The sequence below is a fragment of the Lissotriton vulgaris genome, chromosome 3_1 (assembly GCF_964263255.1).
Source record: "Lissotriton vulgaris chromosome 3_1, aLisVul1.2, whole genome shotgun sequence".
Taxonomy (NCBI): Eukaryota; Metazoa; Chordata; class Amphibia; order Caudata; family Salamandridae; genus Lissotriton; species Lissotriton vulgaris.
Window position 1 is genome coordinate 1,669,085,280 of NC_141689.1, and position 23,973 is coordinate 1,669,109,252.

General features: G+C 44.3%; 1 protein-coding gene across 1 annotated transcript in view; it reads left to right on the forward strand.

The window, feature by feature from the left end:
* Nucleotides 1-23,973, forward strand: part of ANK2 (ankyrin 2) — an 874,236-nt gene that overhangs the window by 426,550 nt on the left and 423,713 nt on the right. Inside the window, exons 16-19 of the mRNA XM_086962136.1 lie at nucleotides 9,906-10,004; nucleotides 14,085-14,183; nucleotides 21,489-21,686; nucleotides 23,703-23,801. Coding sequence (XP_086818262.1) covers nucleotides 9,906-10,004; nucleotides 14,085-14,183; nucleotides 21,489-21,686; nucleotides 23,703-23,801 — 495 coding nt within the window. The remainder of the gene's footprint in view (nucleotides 1-9,905; nucleotides 10,005-14,084; nucleotides 14,184-21,488; nucleotides 21,687-23,702; nucleotides 23,802-23,973) is intronic.

Genomic DNA, 23,973 nt, shown 5'->3' on the forward strand with positions numbered 1-23,973 from the left:
AATGCTGTTTTTTTCGACTCTGAGTTTGTGCTTCTCCACACCAAGCACTCCTAAACTATACTGCCTACCAGTATGGATGACATGTGACTCCTACACTTTTAGTCTTTTGGATTATGTAACATTTCCTACACACTTGATTGTCTCTGTGTAATGTGTGTGTGATGCAAAGTGCTCTGACATCCTTTACTGGTATGAGTGACGCTATATAACTAATTCAATGCATCTGAGAGAGAGGTTATGGAGACTTGGTCAATGTTAAAGAGTGGCTCATGAGAATCCGTGAGGGAGGTGGTCATTGGGGGTGCCAACTAACATTGTTGCACTGGGTGCCACCAGCGCTAAAGCCGGCCCTGATGACCAGCCCTCTCCTCAGATACTAGGACACTCGCTGCCACAGTCTCACTTATTCAGGGTCCCAAGGAAGAAGGTGGGGGGATGGTAACAGGCCAAAATAGGAGTCAGTAGTAAAATGGGGGTTTGGCCACCACCCAGGAAATTCACCCACAGGATGCCGGGCAGAAGTGGGCTTAGGGTGACAGTTGATAATTCAAAATGTTCCACAATGTGCCTTCCGGCACCAGCTCAGTTCTGCAAAGCACAGGGTGCTCAATGCAGTCTCTTGACACACTCGGAACGCTCTCAAAAGCTTTGCTTGAGCCAGACAACCACTCTCCCTACACAGGCCCGATCTGGGCAATACTACCTTGCAATACAATGCCGTTGGGGGCTGGTTGAGGAGAGTGCAGTTGGTCTGCCGCCATGAGGGCCCAAAACGGAACAATTGAAGAATGGGCAATGAAGTAGGGGAGCCTCTCGGAAGAAAGAGGCAGCTCGTCAGGTACACCTTGATCAGAGTTGCTTCCAGGCAATCCGGGCAAAATTTCTGGTGCACGGCGATACAAGTTGCACCAGAAAATTCAGGCATGCCACTAGAGTCGCAATCTGAGTACATCCCTGGAAATACAAATTCTGTACCTCCCTCGAAATGAGGCACAACGCCTGGTGTACGTTGATGTAGGTCACACCAGACAGTCTTGGTCACACACACAGATATAAGGCAGCATGAGGAAAAATGAGGCACTACTACGGATACGCCCTCACCTCTTAGGATCGCACCCTGTGAATCAGACACCGCACGCAATGAGCATGCAGTCGGCGTGGGTCCTGTGCTTTCCATGCCACTGGAGTCAAGCTATCCTGGTTGATGAGGGGTGAAACCCTGAAACAGGTCCTAGGATGCTTATTTCCAGTACACGGTCCACTGAGGACCTGGCCTGGCAGTACGGGCTGGACTGTTCCCATTGGGCGCAGGGTCAAGACTGATTTGCATATGTCTGGGTTCAAACTGGAATGGCATGGGAGGAAAAAAAATGATGGATTTAGGCCCATATCTCTGTACTGGGGTGAATGTAGGACTTTGTCCTGCATTCAGTCCATCAACTATTCTTTTTGTGCACGAGAGAGATGCGGCAAAATCAACGAAGCGGGCCATGCTGGATCCTGCAACCAGTGAATCTGCTCACTACTAACAAGACGCTTAGGCATGTTTGGATCTCCATGATGCACACGCCTTAGATGCGGGCAAGACGTCTGTGGCTTCACACAGGGCAATCCGGTCTCCAGGCACAATTCTTAGTTCCACACTTACTCCGCTCTACCAGTTGAGATCCAGCAGACGATGAGGGCACTTAAGAGGGCACCACGCTCTAGGTGTCACAAGTAGATGGTGTGGGTTCTTTATAGGAGACCTTTGATATCCCTGAGTCCTCCAAATGAACAGGGGGCAAGTTAACACGCTCTTGGAGAGCACACTTCAGGATGCCTCACATCAGCTGGTTGTCAGCCCAGGCCAGCCACTATTCAGGAAGAGCACACGCTCCCTTTCAATGGCAGTAATCATCCTTGTGCACAACAGATTCCTCTGGCAGTGTGCACCATGCAGTTCCAGTTTCTCTGGTCCAACGTCCCCACAAGTGTATCTCTGCCCTGCTGAAGTATGGCACCAGTAGTTATACAGTTCACTTCCTTTGAAGTTGGGGATGTTTCAGAGGGTTTACCTTTGAACCACAGATGTCTCCTCCAAATTTCAGCCCTGTCTGCCATAAGGCCGTGGACTACAGATCTTAATCTTTAGTGGGGCCCTGACCTCGCTCTTAGAGGCTAAGTGTCAAAACCTCTCCTCCCAATATATCCAGCTGCCCACAAATTGCAGAGGTCTGTCATTTTAATTGCATGCCCAATATTTATAGCTGTCACTGGGGAATGCGCCGAGGTGCTCCCTCGAGCCTCTGGTGTGGACTGGAGCCAGTGGAAAGGCACACAAAGAGTTTTAGAGCAGAGAAAGGCCCACTTTTTAGAAGTGGCAAATCTAAACCAGTAATGACAAAACCACCTTTGCCAGAGAAAAGAGTTGGTCATAGTAAATCTAATGGCCGGACACATTATGAGCCTTCTCCACTGCAATCCACTATTTCAGCCTGAAGTAATTTCAACCATTCCCCCATGTTAGTATGTTAGTATATGGGAAGAGCAAACCTCATAGGTAATGAAAACTCACATAGGTATTCTTTACTTCCTGTGCAGGGAACACACGTGTACCTGCCCTGCCTTTCACCTACCACTTGCTTCACCTCTTAAGACGTACCTTAGGGGTGCTCTAGTGGTAGTGAAAGATCCCCTCAGGTTTGGCTATTGATTTTAGTGATTTAAAGTAGCAAACCAGAGCACAAGTGCAATTGTGCACACACAGACCTGCTATGGCATGCTAGACACATGTTTAAAACACCATAGGTGCAAGTGCACACACTCAGTCCTGCAATGGCAGGCTTGAGACATATGTTTAAAAACATCAGGTAAGGCACCCCCTCCTAATGTGCGTAGGAAGGGGGCGCACACTTTCACACTGCATTTATAGTGGGAAAGTGCCCAGAGTCCTAGCAAAACCCAGGAGAAAAAAGCAAAATGTTTTGGGAAACACTACATGACAAATATCACATCTAGGACCACCCATACAGGCATCTTAGTGCATATCAAGGCAGCACCCAGACAACATGTCCTATTGATTGTATCCAGTACCAAAAATGATCTGCCCATCAATCAGTGGTGGCTCCTCCGCTAAGGAGGAGGCGCGTCGTCCCACTACTCTAAAGAAAAAATAAAATGATGATAATGTATCGTAAGGTGCCGAAGATGACCAGTATCAAATTACCACGAAATATACATTTTAAGAAATGAGGCAATATTTATGGTCTTCATTTTACACAGAAACGATGCTTGATGAGATGTAATATAAATCAGAGTTCTTTTATTATTTTGCAAAAAATAATAAAAATAACTTCAGAAATAATAAGAAAATACAAAATATAATAACAGTCATAGGTACAAACTATGGTAGGATTGATTCTCAGGTTGTTAATTTTAGCGCAACTATATTGAATTCTACTGACAACTGTTATTTACTGTGTGTGAAAAGGGCAAAACTGTGGTGGCAAATGTTACACAATAAAATATATTATAAATTATACTCGTTATCCCTTTAAGGCAGTGGTTCCCAAACTTTTTTGACCCGTGGCTCCCTTGACCTAATCGGCAGTTGGCCGTGGCTCCCCACCGTTTATTTTTTTTTACCAGTGGGCGGGATATAAGCCCGACCTCGGGAGTACTTCCTGTTGTCTTCCGTAAAGTAATTGGGACGCAATGAAGGTATTATAATGATATTAGTAACAAAATATGCATGGAGGCGCCCTGGGACATGGTGGCCCCTAGATCAGCCACACTCCGTTTACCCGTCACTAGTTTCACCAGGTAGTGACAAACTCGCCCTGCTTGGGGGCCTTTTTCTCAGAGAAAACCAATTTTTTTCTGCATGTGTTCGGGAGCCACCACCTCCTCCCAGGCCTCAAAACTGACCTCAAAGTTCGCCTCCTTCAAAGACACTTCCAAATGTAACTCACGCCCTCTCTATTATCTTAAGGAAGACCTTCCAGTACAGAAAATTATTTTCTCCATGACTATGGAAGTGCCTTCCCAATGTGTTCTTGTGCTTGAGTGTCTGCCATTTTTTGCAGTATTATACCTCTACTTGTAGTTTGTACGTTTTTGCAACTTGCACACATATCACTTTCCCCCCCTGTAATGTACCTTTGCTACCTCTTGTATTTTGTTTGCTCATATTACTGCCTCATGCAACTTAACTTTTGCTTTTGTAATTTGGTCACTTGTAATTTTCTCATGCATCATTACTGTTCTTATTGTGAAGCGCTCTGACATCTTCGGGCATTCCACGTAGGCCCAAAAGTGCCTGACCTGTGCAGCACTTTCACGATAGCCATGTGAGGTGAAATTACATATAATGATGCCCTGATTTTGAGCAGGGTGGCATAGGGTGGGGCACTTAATGCACCTGCAAATACTGGAAGATGAGGATCGGGTATTTACTGGAAGTGGTAAATACCTCCAAATTCTGAGCTCCACTCCATGAAGGTAGCATTAAAGCACCAGACTCTGTTGTTTTGCCTTTTTACCCGGAGTTTTTGCAAATACATTTTTGGAAACCCATCAGTGGAAAGCTGCAAGGGTGCAGTCATGACTGCAAAATACAGATGTTTCATTTGTGTGTGCTTTGCTTTGTTCCCACCTGTCCTGGTTAATTTCGGACTATCTAACACCCCCCCAGAGCTGCCACCGTGCGCCCCCTCTAATGTACCTTTTGCTACCTCTTGTATTTTGTTTGCTCATATTACTGCCTCATGTAACTTAACGTTTGGTTTTGTAATTTGGTCACTTATAATTTTCACATTTATCATTACTGTTCCTATTGTGAAGCGTTCTGACACCTTCGGGCTTCCCACGTAGAACTCCCTTCACACTATCTCTCACTGAAAAGCCGAGAAAACACGGGTACAAGGAAGACAAGCTGGAAAAAGACTTTGAAAAGCCACGGTTCTGATTATCTGGCTCGCTTTTAAAGCTTGGCATGAATCTCACGTTACCAGCAAAATCGAAGGGCTTTCATGCGGAGCTCAGTGAAATCGCGCGCCACTACACTACTGTTCAAACGATTGAAAATTAAAAAGCATTATGATGAGACATTCCTACATTCGTCTGCGACACTTACTTACCGATTTGAACAGGGTCAAGCGAGGCAGGGCAGGGCACAACACGGGGGTCACCAGCAACGTGTCTCCGATGCTCCAAGCTTGCTAAGGCAGTACTGGTGAGCCTACACAGCTTATGTACAACGTGTAAATGCGTGCGTACGTACGGAAGCGTATGGCCGCAGTGTGCTGGGCAAAACCATTCCGAAGGTGGTATTTTAAACCCCCCTCCGCATGTTGGGCTGCAATTTATATCACCTACTTCCTGCATGGCGGCGCGGCGCCCCTGGCTGCTCATCACGGCGCACCAGGGCGCCGCGGCGCACACTTTGGGAACCACAGCTTTAAGGGAAAGGAGGATGAGTAGCAGTAGTGGCCAAACACCACATGGAAGTACATGACCTAGTTAAAGAACACTCACAACATATTCTGTTCCTTACAGAGACTTGGCTCCAAGAGGACATGATTTCTATCATCAATCTGGCCACTCCCCCGGGGGTACTCTGCCTATGTTCTTAATAGACAGTCTAGGGGCGGAGGCATAGCGGTCATACTCAAATCTCAATATTCATGCCAATTCACGAAATTAGACATTCACGGCAGTGAATGTGCCCGTTATAGCATTAAGATTAACCCCCACCTAACGCTATCAGGCCTTCTGATATACAGACCTCCTAGACAGGACAGTGGCTTTTCGAAACCCCTTGTAGAAACTGTCTGTTCACTAGCAATGTCGACGGCTAATTTCAACATTTTTGGAGATCTTAATCTCAATTTTGATATCACTACAGATAATAAAATTAGCAACCTACTAGCCGATCTTGCAGCACTTCAACTTCGTCAGCTAGTTATGAGCCCCACGCATAAGGGAGGGCACCTCTTGGACCCTATTTTTTCTAATTTAGAAGACGTCTCGGTAGAGGGACCTATTCTAGTCCCCTGGTCAGATCACATGTTGGTGACAATGTCACTTCTGATTCATGACTCGTCTAACAGGAATAACGCTCAACGAGTATTCAAACGTCCTTGGCGAAAGCTTCGTCTTGAGGATTTCTACACCCTACTTAAAGCAGACCCTCCTGAATTAGGAAGTGACACAGAACAGGGCTATGAGAATTTTTGCATCTGGCTGTCTCAAGCCCTAGACTCACTGATCCCAGCTGATTGGATTAGAGCTCGAACTCGGGAGTCTAGTCCGTGGTACAATGAGGAGCTCACTACCCTTAGGAAGGAATGTAAGCGGGCTGAGCGTATATGGAGGAAAATGTATGACCCACTGTTAAAAACCCAATATCTGGCTGCACAAAAGAATTACTATAGAAATATCTGTAGGACAAGGGTCATCTACTATGCACAGGAGATCAAGGCTAGTCAGAACCCCTCGAAAACTATTTTTAAAATTCTGAAAGATCTTAGCGCCAAAAAAGCGGTGGTAATGACAACTGCATCCTATCTACACTGTGAAACACTTGCCTCCTTTTTTATCTATAAGGTACGAACCATCTATAGCTCCTTCCCAGCCACTCCCAGATTAACCTCCGCTAGCAGTGAGCCGAGAAATAAACTTATGACTATACCTGACTTAAATCAGGACGACTTTCTCAGACTCTGCGGGAACATCAAGTCAGGTTCTCCTGCATACCCACTTAAACCGGCCCATTTTAGGGAGGCCCCTGTGCTCATACTCAACCCCCTTCTTGAAATCATTAACTCTTCTTTTACATCTGCCATCATACCCACTAGATGGAAGCAAGCTTGGGTATCTCCTATTATTAAAAAGCCCACGCTAGACCCCACAAGACCGGAAAATTTTAGGCCAATTTCATTGCTGCCCTGGCCAGCCAAGGTGGCCGAATCCCACGTGAATAATATTCTAACGAAATTCCTCTGCTCCAATTCCATTCTAGACGCCTCCCAACATGGTTTCCGTGCAGGGCATAGCACCGAGACAGCACTCCTGAGTGTAACGGAACAACTGCGGACCATTATGGATTCCGGTCAGACGGCAGCGCTGATCCTTTTAGATCTCAGCGCTGCCTTCGACACGGTCTCACACGAGGTGTTACTGTATCGATTGGAGGCAGCATGGATCTGTGGGCAGGCACTAGACTGGTTTAGGGCATTCTTGACCGGAAGGTCATTCCGAGTTTCCACCCCCCGTTTCTTTCAAAAGAACGCCCAATTGAGCAGGGTGTGCCCCAGGGATCTGCTCTCAGCCCGACGCTTTTTAATCTATACGTCCAGCCACTGGCTGAGGTCGCTAAACGGTGGGAGCTTTCTATAGTCTCATACGCAGACGACGCTCAGCTAGTGGTACTGCTGAGTGATGACTCAGGGCTCAGTGCGTCCAATTTTAAATCGGGCCTAACAGCAGTTACCAACTGGATGACATCCAATTACCTACAGCTCAACGCCAACAAGACTGAGGTCTTACTGCTAGGTAAGGATGTCTCCGCCTGGGGAGACAAATGGTGGCCGGAAATTCTCGGGAATCCTCCTGAGCCGAAAAATGAGGTAAAAAACCTTGGAGTCTGGCTAGATTCCTCGCTCAACTTCATCCACCACACAAAAAAGGTTGCCGCTACGTGCTTTGGGATTCTTCGGAACCTCAAGCCGATTTTAAAATTCTTTGACTCTCCCACCCGCCAGATCATAGTGCAGTCTTCCATTCTATCTCGATTAGATTATGCGAGCTCTCTACTCTTAGGGGCCAATCAGGCGGAGGTGGGGAGGTTACAACGAGTGCAAAAAGCGGCAGCTAGAGCCTTGATAGGACTTCCCCGCTTCTATTCAGTTTCTAGCACTCTGACCAAACTTCACTGGCTGCCCGTGGACAAGAGGATCAAATTTAAAACCTTATGTCTGTCATTTAAAATCTTGAAATTTGCCTCTCCTCCTATGCTGTGCCCCCTCCTGACCCCTTACATTCCTCGGCGAACCTTATGCTCAGAGGGCCAACACCTGGTAGCGGTCCCTCAAATAAAGCGTGCGCGGATGGGAGGACGCTCTTTCCGCTACTTAGCAGCGAAAATATGGAACGCTTTACCACCCCAGGTCCGCGGCCTAAATGACCTTCTGACGTTCAGAAGGGCCATCAAAACCTACCTGTTTTGCTAACTGCTTTGTTATGTTATAGCCGTATGTCCATCTCTACGGCAGCCAACTCTCCTGTCTATTAAAGCGCCGGGACGCCCCTTAGCTGGGGCAGCTGCACGCTATATAAGATTTTATAACATAACATAACATAACATATAACATAGTAGGCCCTCTCTTGGTCCTCCATTCGGCCCTCGATTACACTTAATCCAAAAAAGGACAATTAAAATGTAAGATCACACTAAAGCAAAAAACTATGAAAATATGAGCACAAATAGATAATGTAACAACTTACAATGAAGAACAAATAGAAATACACCAGATTCAAAGTCTAGCCTCGCAGAAGAGGTGGAAAAATGCAAAACAGACTAAGATAAAGTAAGGTTTGCAAAGCCGCTTTTTATCGATAGTCCACTGCAAAGTAGACTAAATCCAGATTTGCTAAATATAGAATGGCAAAGCCAATTGAATAAGCTTTTTCTTTTTTCCTAAAGTGTTCATGATGTGACATAACTGTCTCAATTTGCTTTCTAGAGGGAATGAGACATAAATAGATTTAAGTGAAAGGCATCTGGTATTCATCACTTAGGGATCGATTATGATGTTGTTTGGAAAGGTTCCGATTCAGAACTCCTCTTTCCTACCAATTCGGAAAGCTTTCTGAACGACCGATTACGATTTTTGGAAAGCATTCGGAATTTCCAAGTTGGTTCTGAATGGCATTCGGAGGAACCAAGTAGTTCGGAGCTGACACAAAACAGGTCAACAGTGCGCATTTCAGACCGAGCAATTACGAGGTCAGATTCGGACAGCCTTTCCAAAACTGTTGTTTTTTCTGACACAGATCGGCAGTCCGAATCAGACTTTGGGGGTCCGAAGCAGGCCCCCCTTCACCCGGAGCCTTCTGAATGGGACCCATGGGGGACCCATGGGACCCCTCTGTGCAACCATGCACTGTGTGGCAGGCACCATGGTGGGCCTGCCACAGGGTGCATGATTTTTCCCAGTCACCCCTTTCTTCGGTGGGAGCCTGTGTATTTGGTCGGAACACAGGCTTTTATTTAAGGCTATGCGAGTTCGACCAAATCGTATTCAGAACAATCGTAATCAGCAGTTCGGACTCCCTAAATCTGATTCAGTCAGAAACCATTCAGAAACGGATTCGGTCAGAATGCTTTCCGAACGACATTGTAATCGACCTCTTAGTGTGAATTCAAACTAAACACTTGGTGAAAAAGAACTACATTCACCTCTTTTCGGAACTTAGTTTCAAAATGTCCCTTATTTCCACATTCTTCAATAACTGGCTTCAACAGATGAGTTATTAAATGAAAGGTTAGTAAGATCAATTAAAACCTCACACTGGCCAAGACAGAATGCGTTTCGGTCATTTAATATGCGGGTAGGGAAGGCCTGACAGAGAAGGACAGTATTAAACCCATTTTCTATCCCACCTCACAATTCCCCTCAGCTGTGCACGGTTTAAAGTGGAAGTCAGTGCTCCATAGGTAAGTAGGTAATTGTAAATTGTGAATGGTGGTGAAATCTTAATGTCGCATTCATGCTGAGATTATAAGCAAACACTTGTAAACCTTGGCATCCTAACAGCAATCATATGACATGTGAAAGAGGCACGGTCTCTTCTTTTTTATTTACAGCTTTTAATTAATCTTTTCCCAGTATAACATTTTTTTTTTATCTGGACGTTTGCAGAAAGGGTTTACACCTTTGCACGTCGCAGCAAAGTATGGAAGCCTGGATGTGGCAAAACTCCTCCTGCAGCGGCGCGCTCCACCTGACTCTGCTGGAAAGGTAAAGGAACTCTCTTGGAGGGGAAGCTAGTAGAAATCCGCTGTAATTGGGCAAAGTTTAGAGATTAACTCAATGGTTCCTTTCATGAAAACTAAGTATGTGCTTAGGAAAAGTCATCACTGATGTTGCTGCATCTTAGAAAGTCAAATTTAAGATGAATCCGTGGCACATTGTAAAGAAACACACATTTCATGATTGTTACCTACAAAGAATATTGTATGTTTTTGTAAATCTTTTGTTGAAGTCTTCTAATTGTGTTAATTTTTTAAAAGAAAGCGTTGCAGTTACTTAAGCATTGTCCTTAAAAACACACTATTCTATAGAGAAGTGTGGGAAGCCATTGGGTTTTGACTGCAAATGAATGACCTGGGTTTGTGTTAAAGGCCACGGATACCTACTCAATTCCAAGTATTTGGAAGCGGCCGACGGTGTATGTAACCTGCCATTTTGTGGCGCTATGGCATAAAAGGTATCATTCACCTAGGACATTTTACCCATCTTTAACTAGACCAATTTCAGGTGACCAAGAATGATTTACTTTACTTACCAGTATACTGACTGGGTATACAAGCCTTTCAGAAGTGGGGTACTCAAATAAAATGCATGGCTTTAATAAGCATTTCAAATTTAGTATAATCTGTTCACTCCCTTAGAAATCCGATTTGTTTATACTTGTGCATCTAATGCAAAGTTTCCATAGACTTTGGTGACCCTTCTCTAGGCCAGATTGTGCATTCTGTGGATATGTTCTAGCAACGAAGAATGCAGAACAGTCTTGGGTCTCACCCCCATTGCAAACTTTACTCTTTACAGAGTTAATTAAATATACATATATTTATATCATGTAAACTCTCATTGGACCGTTCCAACTTCCAGAGGGATGCTTCAAAAATACATCTACATTAAGATGCATTTACATCACCAGTGTGGTGCATTTTTTGTTCAGTTTGGTTATTTGGCACAGACAACAGATGGGCCATCATAAAACTACAAAGGTATACCAATACAACTCAGGAATCGTGGATGCTTATATCTAGTGCTGTCCAAATGACTGCTTTGCTGTAATGTGCACTGTCAATACAGGCTAAGGAACAATAGGAAGCAGTTCATGCCATTTATGCTGTGCCAACTACCTACCCTACCAGGTAGCAGTGGCATTCAATAGACCTATGATACCCCTGTGATCCAGAAAGGTAGGCCTTTGTACATCTTTCTGGAAGCCAACCCAAGTCACGTGAAGATGCTACCCAACAAGGTTAGCAGTATTGTGCTATCATTTTGTGTTACGCCGTGTCTACATGGCCACTAAACTTCTTGAAAAAGATCCTGCACATTGCTGTTCACTGACCACCAGAGTGGCCTTGTTTCTGCTGGGAAAAGGGGTCTTTCCTATGTTGCTTTCTGTTGCGGATTTCCTGCACATGCTGCAAGAGGGGGGTCAGGGCCTCTGAATAAATCACTATGAACTTTTAAACATGCACATTATTACCTACATCAGCCACATAACGAGTTCTCCAGTAAACCAACACATGTATATATGCATCCAAAGCAGTAATGGCTGCCTTTGCAGGTGTCAAGGGGTCTGGTCACGCAACTATTTCCTTGGTGTTCTGCAGAGTTAATTTTGTCAATCACTGTGTGGGGAATTTTGAAAACATTTGTTTAAACTAAAAATATCTTAAACTTTGGCACAGAGCCAACCAACTAGCACAGCGTTACCTATGTGCTGGCTATAATCTAGAATTTAACTACCAGAAAATTCTACAGGCTTCCACGTAAAACAATAACATGCTCACAATGGTACTTATGTGTTGTTTACCTTGTCAGATTGCATTTCGGTGCTCCTGCTAGTATCTAAAAAGCGAACGCAATTCTCTCCTATTTATCACAAATGAAGGCTCAAATCTGAATTGTGTCACGACTTGCCAATCAGGGCTACTATAACCTTTTTATTTCTGTAAGGATATTCTTATTCACTGTGGCAGTTTTATTACATTTGCATCTAAAGGTTTCATTCATTCAGATTGGTATCAATACTTCATCACTGTAATCCATGTTTCTTCATGTTTGCCTATGAAAGTTTGAATACATGTATTCACTCATTAACACATAGATAAGCACTGGGGGAGTGTTGGCAACTGACCTGGGAGCAACATAATGGGCTCACAGGAACCCCAGATAGAAGATGAAACATAGCATTTGTTGCCAACAATTTCTGTAAATGTTAAGTTGTTTTTTCTAAATGAGATATGGAGAATGGAATGACTGTCTCATTGCTTAAATTTGTAAAATAATAAGTGACGGTGCCCAAAATTGTTATTAGAACCCTGTCACCAGTGTTGCAGAATGCTTGGGTTTCCGATTACCAAGGCTTTCTAGTCCTGGTTTCAACTCATGCCTCTTTCGGCCATCACACTTCCTGCTCCTGTATTTCACTCTTACATGCTATTTTTCATCTGCCTTTCTCCCTTTGTCACTGTCTTTCACTTCCTATCCCCCCCCCAGGCCTCGATGAATTTCTCTCTCTTGTTCTGTGTCAAAGTCTGATGATTAAAAATAAGTGCAGTCCCCAAAAATGAGTGCTGGTGAGCCCCACCTGCAACTATAGGCTCAGATTAAGTTCTGGACTGCACGTCTACTTGACAAGTAAACGTTGTACATATAAAAGCCCAAGGGCCCCCCTTAGCGTTTGGTGGATATGGGAGATCCGCAAAACATGGCAGTTATCCTGCATGCCTACTTAGAGTGTTTAGGGTCTATAATGCACTCGAAGGGCCTCATTTATGAGACCTTGCGTCAGTTTTACGCTTCCGATTCGTCACTTTTTGTGACGCATCGGCGGCGTAAAACATGCCTCCTGTTGCACACTATTTACAAAGTGGCGCATCTAAGCAGATGTGTCACTTTGTAAACCCCTGCGCCACATTATACCTGCGTCAGGTATAATGTATGCGGGGGGGGGGCTTTCCCACGCAAAAAGCCTCCTAGAAGTGACGCAGTGAAATCTATGAGATTTCACTGCGTTACTTCTAGGACGCCGTTGCGTCAAAATCTTGCGCCTGCCTCACAGCAGGCGTAAGACTGACGCAGGCCCTGTCACATGGGGCTTTCCCCATGTGATAGGACACATTGCTGGAGTTGCGTCACATTTGTGACACACTCCAGCAATGCGTCACTTTTACGCTTACAGATACGTCAGAAATACTGCGACATGATGCGTCATACATTAAATATGACGCATCAGGTATTGCGCAAGAAGTGAGCACTGAGAAGTGACGCATCGCTGCTTTCACCCAGCGATGCGTCATTTCTCATAAAGGAAGCTCTAAATATGTCAGGGGGACATGCATCACTTTTTAGCACTTGTCCCGCATCCTCCGACTTCTAGATAAGGGCCCAAACGTTGTTCAATATGATCATTTGTGTTCTTTCGGTGGTGGGAAGAGGTACATCCCCTGATCAAACATATCCCACAATGCTTGAACCTTTCACATGGGGCTTTCCCCATGTGATAGGACACATTGCAGGAGTTGCGTCACATTTGTGACACACTCCAGCAATGCGTCACTTTTACGCTTACAGATACGCCAGAAATACTGCGACATGATGCGTCATACATTAAATATGACGCATCAGGTATGACGCAAGAAGTGCGCACTGAGAAGTGACGCATCGCTGCTTTCACCCAGCGATGCGTCATTTCTCATAAATGAAGCCCTAAATATGTCAGGGGGACATGCATCACTTTTTAGCACTTGTCCCGCATCCTCTGACTTCTAGATAAGGGCCCAAACGTTGTTCAATATGATCATTTGTGTTCTTTCGGTGGTGGGAAGAGGTACATCCCCTGATCAAACATATCCCACAATGCTTGAACCTCAGTTTACTTTTCCAGAATTGCCGCATTGTGTTTTTTTTTAATTCAGTTCTTTCCATGACCTTTTATTTAAAAAATAATCTTGGTGCAGGTAATTGTCATTTTTCTGTTCAACCTTTGTTGCGTTAACATCCTCTTAATCTGTGTCGCTTCATCCGCTCTAACTGTGACTTAATGCTGTAACATAAACACCCCCTTTACAGAATGGTCTCACCCCACTCCATGTTGCTGCACACTATGACAACCAGAAGGTGGCACTACTCCTACTTGAGAAAGGGGCCTCCCCTCATGCAACAGCCAAGGTGAGACTTCACGATTTCAAATGCATGGTGTAAACGTCCTCGTTTCTGCATGAGAAAGGTGACTGGCACACTAGCTCAATGTTTAATTTTATGAAGTCATTACTATTGAGTACTTCCATCAGTATTGTTTTAAGTCATGTAGTACACCATTTGTAATTTGCATGAGGTACAAGTGTACGCATGCAACAGTCTGGACCCACAGTCTTCTTTTACCTATCTGTATGGTTTTAAAACAGAAGTACCAAATCGTGTCTGTGGGAGTTCACGCACTCGAAGAAAAAGAGAAACTAAATTATGCTAGAACTTTGCAATGTAAAAGGATATATGTATGACATAGTCAAATCTCTATATTTAATAACTGCGAAAATAGCATCGGGCATTTTCACCAGCATATGTTATTCTTGGTTTGTACCAAAAATACAACAGAAGTAGATTCAAATAAATTATCTCTTCGTTCCAAAGAGTTGACAACGCGTGTGTAAAATGTATTGATCATCGATTTGCTCAGGAAGTGACAAATCTACATTTACCATCATCCATTTGCACCCCCCCCCCGCCAACCTCTGTGCTCCTCCTTAATACATGAAAGAACGCCAGCACAGAGCCGATTACTTTGCCTCGCCTCCCGCGCGACAAGTAAAAGATACAAGCGAGTCGTTGACTCTATACTCGCCCCTCGAAAGAGAAGACAAAGAAGCAAGCGAGTAATTAAAATTACATCCATATACTCGCAGAACCCACAAGTTTGGCAACGTGCTTAAGATTAAACAGATAAACTGATTTAATCCTGAAATTCAGATTTTTATTTAACAACACGTATATACCAAAATCAACCAATTACAAGGACCCCTGACGAAGGGGTGTAGACCCCGAAATGCATTGGGTTATATGTGTAATTGTGTTGTACTGAATAGTTGTTTAATAATTGTACATGAAGCTTTGATTTTTGATTTTTGATGAAATGTTCATAAAATGACAAGAATGAATTTTACTGACTAAACTTGTGTTGACTTAAGCACATGGGAAACATTGATAAATGGTTTCAATTTGTAAAACAAATTACCGTTGTGCGCACTAGTGTCCTGGAGATCTAGCGATCCCAGGCCACATTCACATACCTCCTTAATATCAGCCATAACAAACATGGGGTAACCCAATACCAGTTCTTGGACCTGGGTGCAATTCGAGATAGAAAACAATCGTCCTCAAACCAACATATCTGCTTCTATTGAAATTCTACAATATGACAGAATAAATTGATATGTTCCCGTATATGTTTGGCTGTTGCACAGTTGTTTTTCTTTTGTTTGATTTGATAACTCAATGAGCGGTACGAATTCACAAGCTCAGAAAGATTGTATTAACATAATTGATTTAGACTTACCGAAGGATTGGTTTGAGGACCATTGTTTTCTATACCTCCTTGATATCAGCCACACCGAGGACACACAGCAGACTGGCACTGCGGACGTGCAGCTGGCCCACTGAAGGCATGCCAAAAGCAGGTCTGTCTCGGCCCTCTGCACACAGCACAAGAATCCTGGTCCTCCTATTACCCACAGATACCCTGTCACACTCCTCCATGCTCTCAACCCCAGCTGCCGCTTGCCACACTGCTACCACACCACACAACATGGAAGGAGCATTCATAGGCTTCTCCTGTAAGGTGTCCCACACCTTCCACCCAACACGACCGCACCAACAGCACCCAGCAACCCACTCGCTCACACTAACACAAACTAGCCATCTGCTTACACTCATACAAAACAACTACGACCCACACAACATGCTACACTGGCAAGCATGCTTCTCAACACCTGTTCGCTCACCACAGAAGCCACAGAAATGTGAGACCTACTGCAGGACCACACTGTGGACCTGTTCTTCCTCATGGAAACATGGCCAAAACCAACCTCTGCACTGGACATCACTACAGCCTTCCTTGCTTGCTACAAGGTCGCCAGGAAAGACGGTCAGCAAAAGTGGCACCACCTACACAGACACCCCCAACAGCTATATTGAACACCTCATGTTAAAGATACGCATCATAGACATCTTCTCCTTGACAGAACGTTAAGTACAGACCACCAGGACCTGGCACCACTTTTGCCAGAGACAACACAGACTAAGTCCCAGCACTGATCATCAAGGCCAACACCTTCATCCTCTTCTGAGACAATTACATTTGACCTAGATGACCCACTGACCTAAATTTTATGGCCTTAGCTTCACCCAGCACGTTACCGAACCCACCCGCACCGGTGCACACCTATTGGGCATGATTGTTCCTCAAACAGCAAAATCACAGTCGACAAGCCAGCAACTATATCATTTAGGGTTTTCGCTACCTCAATACTGTATTAGCCACTGAACCTGATACATTCATTTATTTTGCTTACCTACAGCCACTATGTCCTATGTCTAACCAAATTAGTACTGATACTATACGCTATGAAAACAAACTCATAAACTGTCTCTACCTCAGAAATGCCTAGATGTTTCACCTAAGTACCGCCAGGATGTCTTTATTCCTACCCCAATAAGGTCCGCTATTATGCACTTCTAAAACAAATTATATAGTTATAAACTGTTTCTACCACAGAAATGTATTGCTACTGATCCTTACGTCCGCTTATGTATCACCTAGGTATTGCTATTTTGCCTGTATGTCTACCCAAATATGTTTTATGTAACATGTTTTATGTAAACTACATATTTTCTTCCAAGCATTTACCGGCAAGAGCTCTGATGCCCACGGGTCGAGCGAGCGCTATATAAAACTCTACAAATAAAATAAATACAAATAAAAACTGTGACTTGGACAGATCACATCCTCGTTAGTTTCAGCATACCCATGCTTCACTACCACTGACCTACCACTAGTGGACCCACCCGCCACAACTGGAAAAACATCAGCACACCAGCAATTTGCCAAAAGCCATCAAGAACCTCAACAGCTGGATCATAGGATGTGTCGACACCATGGCTCCCCTCAAGAGCAACCCAGTGGCAACAGCTTGACCTCTGGCTTGCTGGTATACAGTGAAACTCAGGCTGTAGAAATGCTACTGCAGCGCAAATGGAGAACAAATCAAGATCCACCCTAAGATGCTACCCCCAGCAGATACAGAAAACCAAGCACCCAGCTATTGTAGACCTCTTCAATGCAGGAATAAACATTCTTCTTCGACAAAATCACCTCCATTTATATGGCAACTTCGATCCTTAATCAGACCTTGTCATTGTCAAGTGCAACTTCCCATTGCGGCTGAAGAATGAGCCCTGAACTTGCAGCCCACCATCATCACCATAAAAACCAAAACTACCAGGAAGTACACTCATTCGTGGGCCCCATGTGATCAGTGAAGAAGTAACACCCATCCTCAAATTCTTTATCGACTCAGTCACATTCCCGGGCACCTGGCAACATGTCACTGTCACGCCTCCTTCTGAAGACCCAGCTGACCAAGTCACATTCTCCAACTACAGATCCAGGACCCTCCTAACATACGTAGACATCATGTAGTCCAGATTCAAGTCCAACCACAGTACAGAAACAGTAATAATTGTCACCACATTTGTCATCCGCATGATTCTTGACAGAATAGACATGGCTGCTCTCATTCTCCTGGACCTCTCTGATGAAATTTGCGGCGGTCTCTCACAACTATCCTCCCAAGTCGCATGCACAAGATTGGCATCCAAGGACATGTTCTCAGCTTGATCTGCTCCTTTTTAACGGATAGAACACAAGCAGTCAGCCTAGCACCTTACTCCTTGGAAGGTCGCAAACTCATTTGCGGAGTGCTTCAAGGTTCATCGCTCAACCCCAACCGCTTCACTTCATGCATGATCCCACTGGCCAAGCACACAACACTCACATCCTCTCCTATGCTGATGGTAGACAATTCATACGTTCCCTCTCAGACAACACCCTCAGCACAAGAAACAAGTTCACTGCATGCATGACTGACTTGCCAACTGTCTCAAGATTAACACCGACAAGAGAGAAGTAATGATATTCAGCAACAAAACCTTGCCATAGAACTCCAGCTAGTGGTCTGCTGAACTCTGACCAACACCAATACCCACTCCCACCACCATTGCCAGGAACCTTGGAATCATCATCAACAACAAACTGGACATGACCGCAAAAATCAACGTTGGCACTGCAACCTGAATTTGCTGGGGAAGATCTTCAATGGCTCCTAACCAACACCAGGAAAACTATCACTCACTCCCTAGTTCTTTGACTACAGGAACACCCTCTATGTCAGGATCACCAAGCAACTCACCGGATGTACCATGTTACTCCACATACTTTTACTCCGCATACCGTTACAACGCGGTATTTACAACGCATACCATTACAACGCATAGCGCTTTGGGGTGCTGGATAGTGGTAAGTATAATTTACTATTCTAACTCCAGTCCCCGTGGACCCTAGGGAAGGGGTAAACATCGTTTACAACGATGTTTTCACAACGCGGTACCTTTACACCGCGGTTGTGACAACGCAAGTCGTTACCACGACTTGCGCTGGAGGGCGCTCAAGGTCTAAAAATAGTTAATTTACTATCCTAACACCTTCCCTAGGGTCCACGGGGACTGGTGTTAGAATAGTAAATTAAACTATTCGAAATCCGCGCCCCCCAACGCAAGTCGTGGTAACGACTTGCGTTGTCACGGCCGCGTTGTAAAGGTATGCGTTGTGACGGTACGCGTTGTACCGTCATATATCCGGGACGGTGTTGGATAGTAAATTATACTTATTCCCTATCCTAGAGCGCCCCCCAGCGCAATGCGTTGTAATGGTATGCGGAGTAAAAGTCGCGTTGTAATGGTAGTGCGGAGTAAAAGATGCGTTGTAACGGGTGTATACCAACTCACCAGAAGACTACACACCATCCAGAACTTTGCTGCCATACTCATCCTCAATGTGTTGCACAGAACTCACATCACCCCACACCTCAGAGAGTTACACTGGCTCCTCATATACAAACATGCTGATTCCAAACTCTTCACACACACATTCAAGGCACTATACAATGTAGGCCCCACCTACTTGAACAGTCGCAACTCCTTCCACCAACCACCCAGACAACTCCGCTCCTCAGAACTCCTACTCGCACACATCCCACGCATACAAAGTCAGGTCAGGAGGATGGGCATTCTCTTGCATCGCTCCTAAAGCGTGGACCGATCTCACATCAGTGCTTCCTCCTCTCTTCTTGAATTCCGCAAGAAGCTGACGACCTGCCTTTTCAATTAACCAAGTTACCATAAGCAGGGATGGCCAACACACCTGCTCAGTTCCAGGTTACCCTTGCTGGTGGTAGTGCCCTTTACAAATACACATAACATAGAATTGAGTGTACAGCTCAATATATTATCGTTACTTGGAGGCGAAAACCAATTGATAAGGCTCAACATGACTTAATAAAAGACAGTGGATTCCTGCAGTACTTGATGGTAAAGAAGTCTATTGGAAATGTGTAAAGATTAGAAGACATGTAGCATGCTGCAAGGGGCGTGATGAGAATCACAGAAAAGGTATGACTTGCAAGTCCTCCAGCAAACAGACAGTGTAATTTGCTTTGTTCTTCCTGTATTCCTAGAGATTGTTGCTGCACTCTGCCGCTTCAACGATGCTCGCCACGCTTGGCTTCTATCTCCATCTGCAGGCAGCCAACAGACTGCCACTGAAAAGCATTTTTAGAAGAATGACATTTGACGCAGTAGACTAATATCAAATATATAAACTCTCAAACAGGGCTGGCTTTAGGGCAGTGCGACGGGTGCGGCCGCACTGGGTGCTAACCTGTGGAGGGGGGCGCTGACCTCAGGGGGGCGCTGTGTTTAGTAATAACTTATGATTGGAGAGATGAGGGGCACAGTTGTCTGGTGGTAGTGAGAGTATCCGAGGGGGCGGTCATGGGTGTGGGGGCACCAAAAATGATTGTCGCACCAGATGCCACCAACGCTAAAGGCGGCCCTGCTCTCAAATCTCCTTAGTTTAGATTAAAATTCAAATGTGTTGTTTGGATTGCACTATTGACAATATATGTGATCTCACAAAGAAAGCGCAATGCATAACGTTATCTCTTATCGATGCTAAATTACCGACAAACCCCCTATTACTCCCTCGTTAGTCATCAAATCTTTGGATTGGTTCTCACTTAAAGTACTTTAACCACTGACTGACCTCATTCTACCAGCGCTTCCTGAGGAGGAGGGTCGCCTGTCTTGGCGTTATACTTATGTTGAGCGATAGGGCTCCAAACAAAATGCCTGTGTCTTAATGATGGCTACTGGGGTCCCCGTACGCTTGGGGTCTACTTTCTGAATCTCTTTCAGGGTAAACATGTTTAGTAGTATGTCAGTGGCCTCGTCCTCTATATCTCTAAAATCTAGTCCATACACGACTAACTATCCAATTATTATGACTTTTGAAATAGCTCAGCATCTGTGTCCAAGACTTCAGGACCAACATCAGTGCATAAACTAATTGTCGGAAATATGCACTGAGACCAAACTTGTATTGGAAGCTTTAGTAAATGTCACCAGAAAAGATACGTTCTGCAACAGGAAATGAATGAAAAAGCATTCACAGTTTTCCTAACTAAAAAAATACCCCTTATTAAACAGAAACAATTTGTGTTTAGTTAAATATAATGCTTGAGTTTTCCATAAACATGTTATCAAATAAATAGTCCAATTTAAGGTGCCTGACTGAAAGACTTCACATCTGATAGCTCCCATTCCACAGGTGAATAAACGATTGGTTCAAGACCGCCTGGGACTGTATCATGACCATGTGCGCTGACTCACGGCAGGGCTTTCCACTTGTTTTTAAGACATTGTAAAGTATGAAGTGCATACACAATCTGGAAATGCTCTGAGTTTGAGCATGGGCTACAGGCAAACTTAGAAACAGGGGCCAAACACCCACTGCAGTCTGATATTTAGCTGTGCCGTCTGCTGATCAGGCATTTTTCAGAGTTAAGCGGATGCTTTTTAGACAATTATCTTAAAAATTGACATACAGCTCTGCCCTGTGCCAGCGCAGTAATTCATGATATGGCACAGATTTGTGACTTGGGGAAATCTTGAAAACCAAAATTCATAACTCAGCACCTAATAAATTAGCATCAAGACAACATGTTCTGGCTAGTGTGAGAAAAATGGCCACGTCCTCTAGAGATTTTGAGGATACACTGAGACCTTTATCATTGTCAAGTGAATGTCCTAATAATCAATATCACACAAATGATTTTATGTAAGCTGTTGCTTGCTTGATTTTAGAATGGTTACACCCCTCTGCACATTGCTGCCAAGAAGAACCAGATGCAGATCGCCAACACACTCCTGCACTATGGAGCCGAAACCAACATTTTAACCAAGCAGGGAGTGACTCCGCTTCACCTCGCCTCCCAGGAAGGTCACGCGGATATGGTAGACCTACTTCTGGATAAAGAAGCCAACATCCATGTGGGAACCAAGGTAACTCTTTAGATTTTTATTTTTTACATGTATGTCTTTAGAAAATAGCCCTGTGTTTCCACATCCTTTAGAAACCATGATTGAAATCATGTGTAGGTGCTTTATGATCTTCCCAACACGGCATGTGTTGTTACAAGATACCTTAGCGTTTCTAAACCGCCACACTATATTCAGAAGTTAAAAAAATGTTGGATCACAATTTTTCCATCTTGACTTCCTGGAACGAATATCACAGACTTTACACCTGCTCTGAACTCTTGAAAAACAGAAGGGTATATGCACAAGCCCCTATCGGCATTGGAACCTCACTTTTAAGGACGTTCCTGTGGCGATAGGGGTTTCACCTTATTCACAAGGCAGGTTTAAGCCAAGTGGCTTAATGCTGCCTTGTAAAAAAGGCCCCCTTTAACGCAATGCTTAGCATTAAAGGGGAGGGCAATTGGTTTTGGCTGAGGGCATTCCACCCCAATACCCATTGATACTGACGCTGTCTCCTATTTACAAGGGAGGCATAAATAGGAGGCAGTGCCCGAATTAAGACCAGGGAAAACTTGGTTTTACTCTGGTGCAGCGAGGAGAAATGTTTCATTTCCCCTCGTTTTTGCTGTTTTTCATGTGTGCTGCGTTGTTTTGCACACATGAAAACAGCAAACGACCAATGAGCCAAGGAGGCTAACAACACGCTCCACCACTTGCTTGTACACATGCCCAGAGAGCCATTAGACATCGGAAAGTATTGATGTTATTGTTGGAAAATGTCCTACTGAGATCAATTGAGCAAGTGTCTAGTACAGCGGCAGCATCGACTGCTAAACTACCCTATGCACAGATCAAGTGGAGGGAGGCAAGCATAGGCTGGCAGCGCCCTACCACTGTTTATGTGTTTATGAATTCATGTATTAATTTCTTGGATTTCTATTGCATTGTTCTAAGTTGGCCCAAATGTTTGCTGCTGCTTGCCGGATATAGTTCTTGATTCAGAATTGCTTGCAGGTGGACTCAGTAAACACATTTTTGCTGTGGTTCTAGCAACTGTACATTATTATTTTGTAGTGTATTATCTGTGCAGTTTTAGGGAAGTTTTTGCAGTGCATGATTACAATCACCTATACACAAACCATGATAACATAACAAAGTTGTGGTTTACGATTTAGTAGTTGAGAGTTGACATAGGGTGCCTGCGACCTCCTTCTCATTCTGCTGTGCTCATTAACTGCCCTTGCAAGATTATGCTTTTGTAACAAATGTTGTTCTCGCCAGTTGTTTTATCTACAATGTGGGGTGTTGCTGCCATTGGAGGAAGGAGAATGTGCCACTTTAAATATGGAGAGAATTTGGCCTAACGGCTAGGGCGGTTGACCTCGAATCTGGGGAACTGGGTTCGAGTCTCAGCAATGACGCTGAACATCCTGTGATTCTGGGCAAGTCACTTAATCTCCCGTGCCTAACAAAAATGAATGTGTCCTCCTCATATAATGCAACTGGCGCTATGTAAAGTGCTGTGATACCCGATGCGGGTTAAGTTAGCTCTATATAAAACTCAGTAAAAAATATATATATCCTATTCATTATAACACCTTAGCATTCTGGTATTGGTGTTCCCATCATACGTGTAAAGATGCAGCTGACATCTCATGATATTAAGGAAATCAGTAGCAGAAGCCATAACTGTATTCTGTACAAATGTGAGACTCTAGAAGAAGATGCAGCTACTGCCCGGGCCCTCAGAAAGCGAGCAGCCGTTGAAGCAGTTCTACTGTCAGGCTCACAGAGGCGGCCTTGAAATAGCAATGAAACGAAACTGCAGGATCAGAATTGTGAGAATTTTCCTGGGCCTGAATTTTATTTCTACATCACCCTCTAAAGAGGCAAAGGACTGGCATATGTGTTTGTGGTCTCTATTTGTTAACATGTACATCTGGACTTTGGGTGAATTTCTGTATCAATACATATTGTAGAAGGAGGATAACACTACAGGTGCTCTCATTTGTACCCTGTGTTTGCATTAATTTTCAGACTGGACTGACATCCTTGCACCTAGCTGCCCAGGAGGACAGAGTGAATGTTGCAGAGATTTTGTCAAAGAGTGGAGCCAACCTGGACTGCCAGACTAAGGTAATCCTATCTGATTACGTCATTACTTTCTAACTGTTCTTTGTTTCTAAAGGCACCCAGGCAAACCCATGAGAACTTTTTCTTGTCTCTATTACTGTGTTAGAAAGCAACACTATGAGGCCCTACAACTGAAGAACCTGCAGTGCCGCAGACTTGTCAGTGTGACTTTGGC